This window comes from Plectropomus leopardus, chromosome 24, assembly GCF_026936395.1.
Source record: "Plectropomus leopardus strain MGB_pleo_1.0 chromosome 24, ASM2693639v1, whole genome shotgun sequence".
Taxonomy (NCBI): domain Eukaryota; kingdom Metazoa; phylum Chordata; class Actinopteri; order Perciformes; family Serranidae; genus Plectropomus; species Plectropomus leopardus.
The window spans coordinates 9904393-9919196 of NC_142199.1; the positions used below are offsets into that span (position 1 = coordinate 9904393).

At 36.6% G+C, this 14804-nt stretch overlaps 1 protein-coding gene across 8 annotated transcripts in view; it reads right to left on the reverse strand.

Annotated features, from left to right (window-relative positions):
- LOC121962863 (guanine nucleotide exchange factor DBS-like) overlaps nt 1-14527 on the reverse strand; it is a 62406-nt gene extending 47879 nt beyond the window's left edge. Inside the window, exon 1 of one of the 8 annotated variants that reach the window (XM_088074443.1) lies at nt 14271-14527. In XM_088074443.1, the coding sequence (XP_087930569.1) occupies nt 14271-14337 (67 nt within the window). In that variant the 5' untranslated portion in view covers nt 14338-14527. Of the gene's footprint in view, nt 1-343; nt 6431-9108; nt 9687-10829; nt 11010-12231; nt 12464-14270 lie in introns of those variants that run through there. The other 7 variants (XM_088074440.1, XM_042513181.2, XM_088074441.1 and 4 more) reach the window with 7 other exon arrangements.
- Nucleotides 14528-14804: the final 277 nt, after the last annotated feature.

The following is a 14804-nucleotide window of genomic DNA, read 5'->3' on the forward strand; positions in this document are numbered from 1 at the left end:
TCTACAACAACTACTTAACACCTGCTCTACCTTTGATAACAAACACTGAAATCTGCTACTATACATAATAACAGCAAAAATGCACAAAACACATGCACACAAAACCCTATTAGAACTGCAGAGTACTATTTTTTAAGTCAGTGTGTGCACTGCATGCATGGGTGCACGCACATGCGCACGCACGCACGCACGCACGCACACACACACACACACACACACACACACACACACACACACACACATAAAGCACCACACTCTCAAGCACCTGCAGAATTCTTACAGTCTTCCTGTATCTATACATAAACCTCATGCAAACAGATACTCAGTCACTCAGACACTCTACCTGTCATCATCTTGAGTTGCAGCCACAGCCTGGTGATATCGTGGCAGAGTTGAGACATTCGGTTTAGAGCCATTGTTTTGCTGGTACATGTATGCCCCCTGACACACACACACACACATATATACACTGTTAAAACACATTCACACAAAGCCGTATATTCTGTCAGAGCACGTCATGGTTGAAGTTCAGGCAGTCCATTCTGCTGCAGCCGAAGACTTCAGCCGCTTACTGAGCTGTCACTGCACAGTGCAGCCCGCACACACACACACGCATACACACACACACACACACACTCACTTCCCCCCTCCCCATCTCTACCAGCCAGTGAGGCGGAGTTTCACTTGGTCCACCCCCAGTTTCACATGTCACACTGTTTTCAGTGAGAGATAGAGGGAAACTGGATGTGACAGAATGTGGAAGTCTCTAAAAACCTGAACAATAAACCAAACTAGAGGAGACATATTCTGTAGAAAGTGTGGTGTGAATTGCTTACTTAAATATGTCAGAAGAATCGAAAGTAGGAATACTTGGAAAAGTGGCAATGGGTTTAATTAGTAAGTATGTCATTAAAAAGTTGAATAATGCAATAATAACAGTGAAATATTTGAGGTTTTATTGAATAGCTGAAGCTGCACTACGTTGCTGGCTTAAATGTGTAAGAAAAAGGTAAGTCATTAATACCCATAATGTATGGAAGATGTGAGGTATTTTTAAGTTTGAGTGGAATTTCGAATTGAAAGTATGCATGAGTAGATATGCATGGAAAAAGGTGCAAATAAAGTTCTGACTTTTTTTTCATTTATTTGAACAATCTTTTCTGAGAATATGTGGAATATTTCTGAGAGCAAAAAACATATGACTGATAACAATAAAAGCCCATAACTGAGCTGAATGTTTTGATGTTTTAAGTTTCTGTGTTAAAAAAGGTGGAAGGAGTTAAACTGATGTATGGGGTACTTAACCATAAACATAATAATAAAAATAACACAAACTAACCAGCAGTAGACCAGCAGCTCCAGTGATAAGAGAGCTAAAATTACTGTTTTTCTCAATGGAGCTTAGACGGAGAACTGAAGTTGTTATCAGGAGAAACAGGAGGTCTGACGGAAAGGTTTATCTATGAAAAAACTCTCAATACGGTATACACCTAAACTGAGTTTGATTTTTATTAGGTGGGACTTCTTTTAGGTGGCTAAAATATGTTTTGTTGCTGACCTCCATCCACAGCAGGAGATTGATTGGCTTCCATGTCAGACTCCAGCCTGCTGACTGACATCTACTGTTTGTGATCAACTGACTGTGAATTCAAGGATTAGATCTACCCCTTTAAGTATCAAAAATGTGGCAGCAGAAGAACAAAGGTTGTGAATACTTCCAATATTTACACCCAAAAACTAACTGAAAAAAACTTACAGACTGAGATAGTTAAAATGACAACTGCTGATACATAACAGTAACAGTAGGTAATTCATCATGTGATTAAATTTAGTTGATAAACTAGATAACTGTTATTACATTTCTTCTTTTGAATATTAAGATGTATGAAATATGGTATAAATGAGCTGAGACCAAAGGATCTTTTTGTCGATACTAATCTGTTTATGCTGTTTATATTTCTGTGGTGTATCTCTCTCTCTCTCTCTCTGTCTGTCCCCTCTCATTTAGTTCATATTTTATTGTTTTGGTACCTTTTCCCTGCGTTTAAAATGAGCCAAACAGAATGAAGTTGAAGTGACAATATATTTTTAAATATGCCCAAGTTAACAAAGCTTTATAGCAACCAACTCCTATCTGGGATACAAAATTAGTTTAGTAAAAACGTGAATGCATGACATGTTTAAGTAAAATTAAAAAATAAATTTTCAGTACTACCGTATGAAGTTTCCACCCTGATCATGGCAGAAATGGAAGAAAGACCCCTGTAGATTTAGACAAATTAAATTTTTCTCAGTAATCTACCAGCATACCTCACCATTTTGTGTGTGTCAATAGATTACCAATCTACCGAACCGTTCCTATCTCTGCTTTTTCAAATTTGAGGTACTTGTACTTTTTACTTTTTACTACTGAAGTATTAAAAATATGTTGCTTTGTAAGAAATTAAATTGCCCAACAGTTAATACAAGCACAGCTGCAACAATTACTTGATAACCGTCAATTAGCAGAAAATTAATTGCCAACTGTTTTGACAAAAACATTTTTTTTTTTAAATAATAAGATTTAGGTTTTGAGGGGTGTTTTTTTTTTACTATTTTTAATCATCTTATTTATTTTTTCTCTTTTGATAATATAAACATTTATGTTTTAAAATATTTTGAGGTGTCTCAGGGACCTTTTTTCCCTATAATTTTGATATTTGAGTGTTGAGTGTTTCTTTTTTATAATCTTGTGTTTTGTGTGTTTTGTTTTTTTTATAATTTTGACTGTTCATTTTCTTATTCTTTTCTTTTTTATTTATTAGTTTTATTATTCATTTTTTTAGGTTTTTTTTGAAGGGGTTACGAGTGTTTTTGTCTGGGTTTTTAATAATTTTGAGCTTTTGGGTGTTTTTTTTTTAATTGTAATCATTTTAAAGTTTGATTGTGTTTTGTTGTTTTTTTTAAAAAAGATTTTTCTGCATTGGATACTTTAACTTTAATTCTTACTTTACTTATATAACATTTCAAATGCAGCACTTTTACTTGTAACAGAGTATTTTCACTGTGTGGTACCAGTACTTACAAGGATCTAAATGCTTTTTCCAACACTGTCTGATCACACATTTTAACACACCAAGCTGGCAGAGTAGTTGTATAAAAGTTCCAAATTAGGCTAATATAAAGTAAACATGATTTATGTGTGTACTGTACACGATTCAAATAGACTTGTGTTGATGCCAGAGGGAGGAGAGCCTCTTTCTCTCTGCTTTTCTCACACTCTCAAGGACACAAAACACACACAAGCACACACACACACACACACACACACACACACACACACACACACACACACACAACGCTAACGGAGACAGCAGGGGGACCCAGTGTGCCACACACAGACACTGTGAGAAGTCGGACTGGTGAAAATGTGAATAGACCCCTCAGGAGCTTAATTCATAAGATGCCGCCCTGCTGAGGAAAACACACATTTCTAAACTGTCACTCGCTCTCCTTCACATAAACAAGGAATACAGAATCTCCTCACATTAAATTTCCTCAAGCCATCAGTTTTCTTTATATAAGCCAATGATGACAATAAGAATTTGTATCCTTTCATCCTGCTCAAATCTTTGTCAGTGCATCTCTCATTTTACTGTTTTCACTGGTACATGTCACAAAAAGTGAAAACACACAATGTGTTGCCTTTTAAATATAGAAAGATGTACCAGACAGGTTCATCTCAAAGGATGGAGTCTGGAGCAAAAACACATTGCCAGGTTGGTGTGGCAACACAGGCTAATAAATTGCATTATGGGAAGTGTAGGGTCCATGCAGCAACTTCCAGTGCTCAAAAATGAAGTCAACAAGGGAGTGCCAAAAACTGCAATTTCTCTAATAGCCACTTGCAGCTGGCTCCAAAGGCAAGTAAATCCCCAGAGTCTCCCAGGGATGATGTTTTTCTGAGGGCCAACCCAGAAGCTAACATCACATTTTGTTTTATAGCAGAAAATACACTCTGTGGTAAACAAACATTCGAATAATTTTGAATTTGGGCTGGTTTTTTTAATACTTTTTCTTTGAATACTTAAAGTATATTTTCCTGGTGGGGTATTATTACTTTTACTTATGTAAAGGATATGAGTACTTTGTCCAACACTGATTGAGTCCCTCCACATTTCAAAAGGACACTAAACTGCTGGAATAGCCCTTTAAGAACGCACTTCCTATGAACCTCTTGTCTACCATTTCCTGTCCTCTTTTGGTGTTTTTCTGTTTTATGAGAAAATATAAAGATTTGAGTCCACAAAACTTCGTTGTATGTAACACACTGATAGTCTGGAACTGTGCATTAACAGTGCAATATATAGCTGTCTTTCCTGCACAGCAATATTGGTTTTATTATAGTTAGACAGCTGAGACGGAGGCTGAAGCTGATCAGATCAAGGAGAATCACATTCATCTTCAGATCTCTTCTATGACCTGCTGACTGGCACAAAGGGGATAATCTGCACCCACAATGGATACATGCATTCAGAGAAACCCCTTACTTAATCTAATTTTTTCAGTCTTAACAAAACACAACAGAGTTTATCAACTTGCACAGAGGTTGTACTTATAAAGATAATTAAGTGCTAGCTCAATTAAATCAAGTGCACATCAACAATTAACTACAGCAAATCAGAATAATGATCAAATAAGACATGTTTAATTCTGGTTGTTTCTCTGCACACACACAAAAAAATGATTTTCTCATCATCAGTGGTAGTCATGTACATGGATTGAAATAAATAGTAGTGTCACCAGGTTATGGAGGTAGAAATTACAGACAGACTGAGATTAGGTGCGAGGAAATGAAAAACAATGGATGTGTGAGATTAAGAGTTAGATTACGGATGAATCTCTGCGTCTAGTCTGAGATAAGATTATCAATAAATGAAGGGATGAACAGAGTTTGAGCCAACAGGATTTTAAAAAATCTGAACGCAACAATAGAGGTCAGTCTGACTGGTGTCACAGAGCTGTGTCAAAATGCAGGACTCTGTGTGTGTCTGGCTGCTGTCAGATTTAGATGATAGAGCATGTTGGCTGTGGGACAGGAAAAGGCAGACGGTTGATAATGGCTCATTTCCTGTCTCTGCAGATTTATTCTCCAGCAGCTCTGACGGGAACCAGTTTCACCCATGGGTGGCTGATTTACAGTTCCACTCTGAACACTCACATGTGTTCCCAGATCTCAGTTATAGAAAGAAAAACAGAGCTACTTGTACTTTAATTGAGTATTTTCTTTTCATGCCACTTTTTACTGCACTACGTTTCAGAGGGTATATCATACTTTTTACATACTAACTTAACTTACATGACAAGAGTTTAGAAATATGCTGTTTTGTAATAAATCAGAGTTTAGTTTATACAAATTTAGCTGCAACAATTAGCTGATTAACCAAGTGATTGACAGGAAATTAATAGCCAGCTGTTTTGATAAACATTTCAGTTTTTTTTCTTAATTTCTTTGAAATATTTTTATAAATTAAATAAAATATAAATAAATCTAGAGGTGTTTTTACTATATTTAATTATTTCAAATATTTGGAGGGTGTTTTTTAATTCTTTTATAATTATTTTAAGAGGCTTTTTTTTTCAAATCAGGGATATGTTTTTTTCCCTTCTTTAATAACTTATAGTTGGTTTTTTTTATGGTGGGGGGGTGGGTCTTTTTTGATAGTTTAGGATTTTAGGTGGGGATTTTTTTTTATAATTTTGAGGGTATGGTGGGGATGTTTTTTTTCCTAACATTTCTTAGATTTTTGGGGGGATTTATTAAATGACTGAATATTTTTAGATCGCGTTATTCGGTTTCTTCTAATAATTTTAACGATTTGGCATGTTTTTTTGTTTTGTTTTGGGGTTTTTTAAGATTTTTTTGCATTGGGTACTTTCACTTTTAATACTTTCTGTGTATTTTCATGATTATACTCACTTTAATTAAGTAATATTTTCAATGCAAGACTTTTACATGTAACACAGTATTTTCACCATGTGGTATTAGTACTTTTACTTAAATAAAGGATCTGAATACCTTGTCCAACACTGTAAACAGGTGTAAGCATAAGTAAATATGACACATGCACAGCCGCTAAAATCAACTTTGAGTTAAAAATATTTAATGACGTGTGGCTTTGCATCTGTGTGTGTTTGGGATGCATGGGATGCAGAGCAGACTTCAGTGTGTGTGTATACGGGATGTAAAGGAGACCTCTGTGTGTTTGAATGAGGGATGTGGTGCAGACTACAGCTAGAATAACTCCCAGCTGAATTATTTATTTGAGACTTTCCCCCTGCACATCTGTCAGCACAGACGAAACACTATTGACTTCTTCCGCTTTAGGATCAAACACTATTGGTCGGCTGAAGCGTAAACAGGAAGATACCAATTGGGAAGTGACTCACAGGCCGAGACAAGCAGCAGAGGGTAGGTGGGGGGGGTGAGGGTGGCAAAACAAGGTGTGAACAAGTGGAGCAAATAATCTTAACTATTTTTTTGTATCAGGCTGTAAACTTGTTTATTTCTGCTGTAAAATTGGGCATTTTAACATGGCAGTCTATGGGGATTGACTCTTGGAGCCAGCCTCAAGTGGACATTTCAGTTACTGCAGTTTCTGGCACTTCAGCATTAGCGTCTTTTTCAGCTGTGGAGGATGCTGCTTGGTAATTACCACCAACTCTGGCTTTCTGATTTGGAGAAGGAAACTCAATATCCATAAGAAATTACAGTCAGTCAAACAATAATCACATTTAAACTCATGCCTTATATGAGTTTTTTGTTATTGTTTTACAAGAAACACCCTCATCCAGTCAATACTTACTGACAGTCAGTCATTAATGTTCTAATAAAACCCAAAAAAACAAGTTCAATACTGCTCGGTTACTCTGATGACATCACAGATCTGCATTAAAACAGGTGATAAACGTGTGTCTCTACTGTGCAACAATGACGGCTTAAATCCGGCTCACGGCCCTCCAATAAATCCCTGATCAGGATGAGGTCAGTGAACATTAAGTGGGTGGAAGAGGTCAGGGTCACTCAACAACAACTCATCAGATGACCAGGGATTTTATCTTGAAAGGTCGGCAGACGGCAAACAAGTCCGAGAAACAAAGAGTGTAAGAATGCAAAATCACGAGAACACCCAAGAAAGAGGAAGTTTTGCCACATGTGGGGAAGGCTATCATGAGGGATCATCATTTAGGGAAACACCAGAGGAAGTCACAACAGCTGACCGTTATAAAATCATCAAATTTAAAAAATGAAAGCGATGTTTGAGCACATATTCTTTTTGATTAATTATTACACTTTAACAGCTACAGTCACTTTGGTTTTTAGTGTGAGATTCAAACAGTGGATGACAACAGCATTATTCCAGCAGAAGCTACATTACTGAATGCCTCTGCAAACCAGTCAAGCTGCACTAACACTTCACATTTATGTCTGTGAAAACTGATGATATGCATGATAAAATTAAATTCTGCACGTTAAAACCGAGTGTAAACCCATCAAACTTCAGAAATGTTATGACAGAAGGCTTTTAAGATCAAAAAGAAATATCTACAAAAAATATCTCACATCCTGGCTTTGCAGCAAAATTTTAACAAACTAATAACAGGAATATGAGGCGTTGGAAAGCAACAGTAAGAAGGAAAACACGATCAAGATCAAAAACGCAGCACCTGTCTCTATGACACAGCATTTCTAGAATAGCTCCTGCTAAAAATACACAAATCATCTCTAAATACAGACCAAAGCCCACAGGAAATGGACCAGAATAGACGTGAACCATCACAGACAGGCAACGAGATCTAAAGTCATCACACACACACTGACTGCACAGTCCTCACATGCACATAGACACCTGGGAGTCTGTGTGATCGACGGTGTACAAATACTCTGGTACACACGCACACACACAGGCTGTCACATAATTATGCCACCTTGTATTGAACCACCTTGAGTAAATAGGATGTAGCAGTATATTATATTGCTCTTTTCCCACATGTACTTTGGTCTCCAGTGATGGGCCACCGGAGACATTTATCAGACAAAAAGTGAGTATGTTTCCTTGGAATTTTTGGCTTTGATAATCACAGAGGCCCGCGGTTATGAAGTGTGCTCAAGAGATAGAAGAGAAGCGTGTGAAAGCGCCTTGAAGGCTGAACGCAATTTCACCATGCTTCGTTTCTGTACTGTAGTTACCTGCTGACCTTGCAAGCACATGACTTCTAAGGCCAGTGAACGTGAGTTAAAATACCATTTTTATTTCGTTTTGAATATGACTAGAATTACTACTTTGTGATTGTGATGAACACTTTCTCTGCATGAGAGAAGAGCAGTCATGACAGCATTTAACCCTGTGAAACTTTAGCAAATTGGCTCGATATCTTTGAAAAGCATGAGAAGAAGGCAATGAGCAACGAAAGAAAAAATGACCAAAAAAAGTACAAGACAATTACCTGAAAAAAAAAAACAACAGGGAAATGACCAGGAAAAAGTGCTTGCAATTATAATAATTCTGTAACATTTCTAATATTGTTTTCCTCTTGCTTTTTTCTTCTTTCCCCAGACATTCTTTCCCAAGCTTTTTAACAAAATATTTTTTCTAAATCTATACATTTGTTATCAAAAACATAAAAAAAGGTAATGAGCTACATTACCTTTTTTTATGTTTTTGAAAGAAATCACACCAATTTGCTAAGGGTTCAGAGTTTTAAATACTTGTGAAAGGGGTCTGAGCAGCACAAGATAAGTGATGTTGCTCCAGGATTTAAAGGGTAAAAGGAACTTTCTGAATGATTTTAGGTCATATGTTACAGTTGCACCAGTTGCAAAAACATGCAGGACTTTTCATTAGAGTTTAGAGAAATGGGAGAGTGAACACATCTCACAACCAGGGGCCAAACTGGATCAGAGACCTGTGATCATCATGTGGCAAACAACCACAGCTATGAAAAAAGCATCTGCAGATCATGCGCATTGCTTATAAAAATCCTCAAAATTTTTACTCTAGACTTTCGTCTCTGAACTTGAGCCTTTACATGCACAGACACACCTCACGCACCACACAAAAAACTCACTATGCAGCCGCTGACAGCACTGAGTGCATCTGTAGTAGCTCTCCATCTCCTCCAGTGAGATACGCACTAATCTCTCTCCTCCATATTCCTGTCTGCCGGTGCATTCCTTCATCCTGTCCCTCTGTCTGTTCTCCTCTTCCTCCCTCACTGTCTTCATCTCCACATGTAGAGGGAAGAGTGCTGCCTGCGTCATCCTGATCTAATTTGTATTTACAAACCCTCCCTGTCTGTCTCTCTATTGCACACACACGCACACTCTCACACACACACACACACACCTGTCAAAGTTTCTTGAACGATTACACCACTCCTCCTTCCTGCGCCCCTCCCTGCTACTGTGGAAATCTGCACACCTACATCTGACCAAGATACTGAGAATATATGCAGATGTGTATACTAGGAATTTGCATCATCAGCCAGACAATAGAGTTAATTTTTCTTTCTTCTTTTTTACAATAAATCACAATAAACCTAAAATAAAGCTACACGTAACCTGACAAGTCAAAACATAATAAATATTATCATTTATCATTATAAACATCATCCCACAATAAATCCCTGAAAGTTCCTCATATGGTCACAGTATATAAGCGCATGTAAATAGAATGAATACCAAATGCATTATTCTGCATCTGTGCAGTCTAAACACCAACAAAAAAGTTGTAAACTCTTCCAGGCTACTGACAAACTGCAATAAAGTAAAAGAAATGTCTTAGGTGAAACAACTCTTGTAATTCTCTTTCAGAAAATTTTAGAAAACATGTTTAAAAACTAAAATAAAAAATTTAATTTATAAAATAAAATACATTTTAAAAATGAAATAATAATAATAATGCTAAATTAAATAAAAAATAAAATAATTTGTTTAAATAAAAATGACACAATTTAAAGCTTATTAGGTCCCCTGTTTAAATAATCACTTGTCTAGCATTCTGCATGTCTTGCTGCAGATTCCACCAAACACACGCATGCAAATATTTACAGTTCGCAAATAATTTCATGTAGCGCTTCAAAATAACCTTTCCTTTAACTATGGTGTCAACCTGGATGTGAAAATATATCAGGAATTCTGCAAAATCCCTTCAATATGAAGGTTAGATTTTAAAACCAGCGCTCATGACGGACATAAAAGTTACATCAATTTAAGAGTTCATAGTCCAGCCATGACCTGACTGTCAGTGACTCGAACTTCCTGCCTTCAACTGCCAACAGCGTAAACACAATTACACAAACACTCATGGTCGATAGTATTCTTGGTAACACTGATATTGCAAGTATTGTGACAACAGTTATCTTGACCCATGCTTGTTTGCATGTTTTTTATCAGACATCTGAATCTCAGGCACAGCTAAAGTTCTCAGTATGATTGGTGGCGGCACATAAAAATCAGGAACATGCTGCAAGTCAGATGTCTTTACAACACATAAAGAGCCAAAGAGGATTAATGTGTGTTTGAATGGAAAAGCTTCAACACAAATCAACCTCCCATCTAGTGTCTATAAACTAAGATTAATCCTCTGTCTGTCTGGTTTCTGGCCTTGTGGGAAAATTATTCTGGTAGAGAAATATTGATTAGGCTATGCCACTGGAGCGCGTGGATTTTTAACAATCAATGCAGTTTAACCTTCTGTACTTAATCCCATGCAAAGTGCAACCAGCAAAAATGTGCCTGTTTCCCAGAGGCAGGATAATAACATTTCCTACATTAAGACAACACTCACCTCGTCTGTTAGTCTGCATGCACTTATGATTCTGTTTCCTCTCTGCTGACTGACGGCCACAGAAAAATTTAACAGACATGATGGACACACACACACCAGTCCACCAGTCTGCTCGTCTTTCTAATCAGTTTCTTCGACTTTCAGTTTGTCTGCCTGTTTATCTGTCTTATCTGTCCCTTAACCATCCAACTAGTGAGGAGACATTTCTGCTGCCGGTGTATTGAGACACGGGGTAAGTTATCAATTAGCCACTCACAAGTGCTATATCAGGTAATCAGTTACAAAGGTCAAACACCAGAGAAATACAATTACACTCCAAGGTGGAGAATCTGAATGGAGTGACTGCTAATGCCCCTCCTCGTCTACTGAGTCTGCACTTAAAGAAATACAACAACAGTGGTGGAACATAACTAATTACATGTGCTCAAGTACTGCATTTAAGTACAAATCTGAGGCACTTTTTCTTTACTTGAGTATTTTTTCATGTCACACTTGAATCAGTACATAACAAAGGTTTAAAAAATATGATGTTTTGTAAAAAAAATAATAAATTACCAAACAGTTTATGCAATAACAGCTGCAATGATTAGCTGATTTATCAGTCGATTGATGGAATATAATTGCCAACTGTTTTGATAAACATTTATGTTTTCCATTTTTTGAAAATAATTTTGAGTTTTGGGTGTGTGTGTTTTTTCCTAGTTTTTATAATTTAAAAATGTCCTTCTTTTTTGATAATTTAAAGTTTTGGGATTTTTTTTCTATTTTTCTAAAAAATCTTATATATTATATATTTTATTAGCAGTGGTGAAATGTAACTATGTGCATTTACTTCAGTATTAATTTTAGGTACTTGTACTTTACTTGAGTATTTTCTTTTCATGCCACTTTATAAGGGTTTTAAGGGTACTGGTATTATATTTTTCGAATGATGCCTGGCCCTAGATTAGAGGGAAATCATGAATGCTGAAGCAAAACCTGGAAATTGTTTGGGGGCTATATGCCTAAATTTGCACCTAAAAATATCTACAATTACTGTAAACCACAATTAACCACATAAGTTCAAATATCATGCGTCAATACTATCTCAAAAGAGAAGTACATGCAAAAAAAGTATTTGAAGTTTGTTTCCATCTCTAGTTCCTACAGTCATATTTCAAGTCGCCCAAACTACCACAGAAACGCTGTTCTGTAGCTTCAGCAGGAAGCTAAATAGTCAGGTTCTTCTATTATGTTTGAATAATGAGGGGGAAACACAGCGGGGGGAATGTCTCCGTGGTGATAGGAAATCCTGTCCTGTCGTCCTGTCACACCGATTTAAATAACAGACACAACACACCAGAACAGTCTTTGAACATCGACCGAACCTTTACAGTCAGCACACACTCAAACTAACACTGACCTGTTGGTCTACAGCTCCTGCCGTGTGTGTGTCGCGTCAACAGACTGATAGATGCAGACACGTTGTGAAGCAGTCCACTCAACACCTCTCCACCCTCTTGTATTAACTCCAAAAGAGACATCGTCACATCACTGTGGGTTTCATGCTATGTCTATGAGCTCAAGCTGCTGGCCTCTGCTCCTCTCTGCTCCGTGAATGTGTGACTGTTTATCTCACTTCATGTCTGCTCTGTGTTTATCACAGGAAGAGAGGGGTGGAGGGATGACAGAAACCCCCCTACAGCTAATTATACGAGCAAATATGTGTTTGTGTTTTGGACTGTTTACCAGGGTACAAAAAGTACATTAAAAACATGTACAATCGTCTTATTTTGTGGTTTTACTTCCAACTGAAAAGCCCTTAAACATATACAATCAGGTGTCTGAAGTCAAACAATATGTGTTTTTATAGAAGTTAGAAAAAAGTGTGAACTATCCCACATCATCTTACAAACAACAGCTACCAACTGTGTACTCATGAGAAAACACATTTCTCATAAAAACACATGATGCCAAATGTTGCACAAGACTGTGTTTTATTATCATGAATAATTAGATTTTACACCAAGACCAGACAATTATAATCCTAGAAACTAATAAACAGTGGTGGAAGAAGTGTTCAGATGCTTTATGGTCATGCACTTTTCATTTTATGGCATTAATTTGATTTATTAAGTCGAAGAGTCCCAGTCTAAAAGATCAGAACCTGCTCTCCTTCTCTGAAACGGCTTCAAAATCAATCACACTGACTACAAACCCAATTATTCTGGCTTGTTGTTGGTAAAGCCCAATTCAGTGGCCCATTTGGAGATTTTAGCATGGCTTATTCTGGTTTGTACTGGTTGTATTATTTAATACTAATACAACGTATTTGTACAGGGCATAAGAAGTTTGGCTGGGTTAAATCATTCCTTGCTGTTCCTTTTCATTCATTTTGACGTATTTATCTAAACAAATAAAACACACATCATACTTGCGACCCATGCATGAACATATGACGGCCCCTATAAAACCAGTGGTGCACAAAGTATTCAGATCCTTTGCTTAAGTAAAAGTACTACTGCCACCCTCTAAAAATACTCTGTTACAAGTAAAAGTCCTAGATTGAAATGAAATAAGTAAAATCAGGAAAATGTACTTAACGTATTAAAAGAAAAAGTACCCAATGCAGGAAGATCTTTAAAAATAAACAAAACACAGCTAAACCTTAAAATCGTTGTTGTTGTTTTTTTTAAAAGACAAAAACAAAACAAAATTGTTATAAAAAAAACAACTCAGAATTATTAGAAAACATAAAAAAACACCAGAAAAAATGAAAAGAAAAAAGAAATATAAAAACACCCCAAAGCACCAAAGAATTATTTTTTAAAAAAAACTCTAAATTATCAAAAAAGAAAATATCAAATAAAATCAAATAATTGAAAATTAAAAAACACCCCCAAAAACTTACAATTATTGAAAAAAAAGAAAACAACTAAAATTATTTTTTTTTAAAAAATAGGACAAAAATAGCCACCCAAGCACTCAAAACAAAAACCTAATTCTTGAGATAAACAGTTGACTTTTTTTTAATCAATCAACTGATAAACCAACTATTAATTGAAGCTGTACCTACATAAACAGTTTGGTAATTTATTACAAAACGCAATATTTATTAAACCCTTGTGTTCTATGCAAAAATCTTAATTTGTAAAATAACTTAAGCTTTCAAAGAAATGTAGTGAAGTAAAAAGTATAAAATTTCCCTCTGAAATGTAGTGGAGTAAAAGCCTAAAGTGACATGAAAAGAAAATACTCAAGTAAAGAACAGTTACCTCAAATTTGTACTTAACTACAGCGCTTAAGTAAATATAATTTGTTAGATTCCACCAGTGTGTAGAACTCAGTCATTAGTGGAATGGGACGCTGTTTTTTTTAATTATCTAATCTATGTGTGTGGCATTAATACATGACCAAGACAACCTCCCGGCAGCACTAGAGTGATAAACGGATGGATCCTACCGCTGACTGTCGACAGCACCTCTGGCGTTTGGTCCAAGTCGTCTGGAACTGACAGCTGCTCTCCCATCCTGGTCCCGGGACACCAAAACTCAGCAGACTTCCCTTCTTACATGTACTTCTCGGCTCCTAAAAGATACCAAATGTTATTAAACTATAACAGAAAAAAATTACTGAACTAGGACCATGCTTGAGCAGTCCTTCAGGTGAAAGAAAACAGAAGGAATAATGAGAACAGAAAGAGACTGATGTCCATTTAATTTGGTCAGCAGTATACAGAGAGGGAGGGAGGAAGGAAGAGACACACACACATGAACGCGCACACACACACGCACACACACACACACACACACACACACACACACACACACACACACACACAGGACACAGCGGGTACTTTTGCACTTGCGTAACACATAACAACATCCATGCCTCTGCGTACCAAACACACACGTCTGTCCTTAGTGGCGTTAACAACATTACTGATGCTAATTTTATCTTTACATTCAGTTGAGCTGTGCAGCATTTTATTTTAAC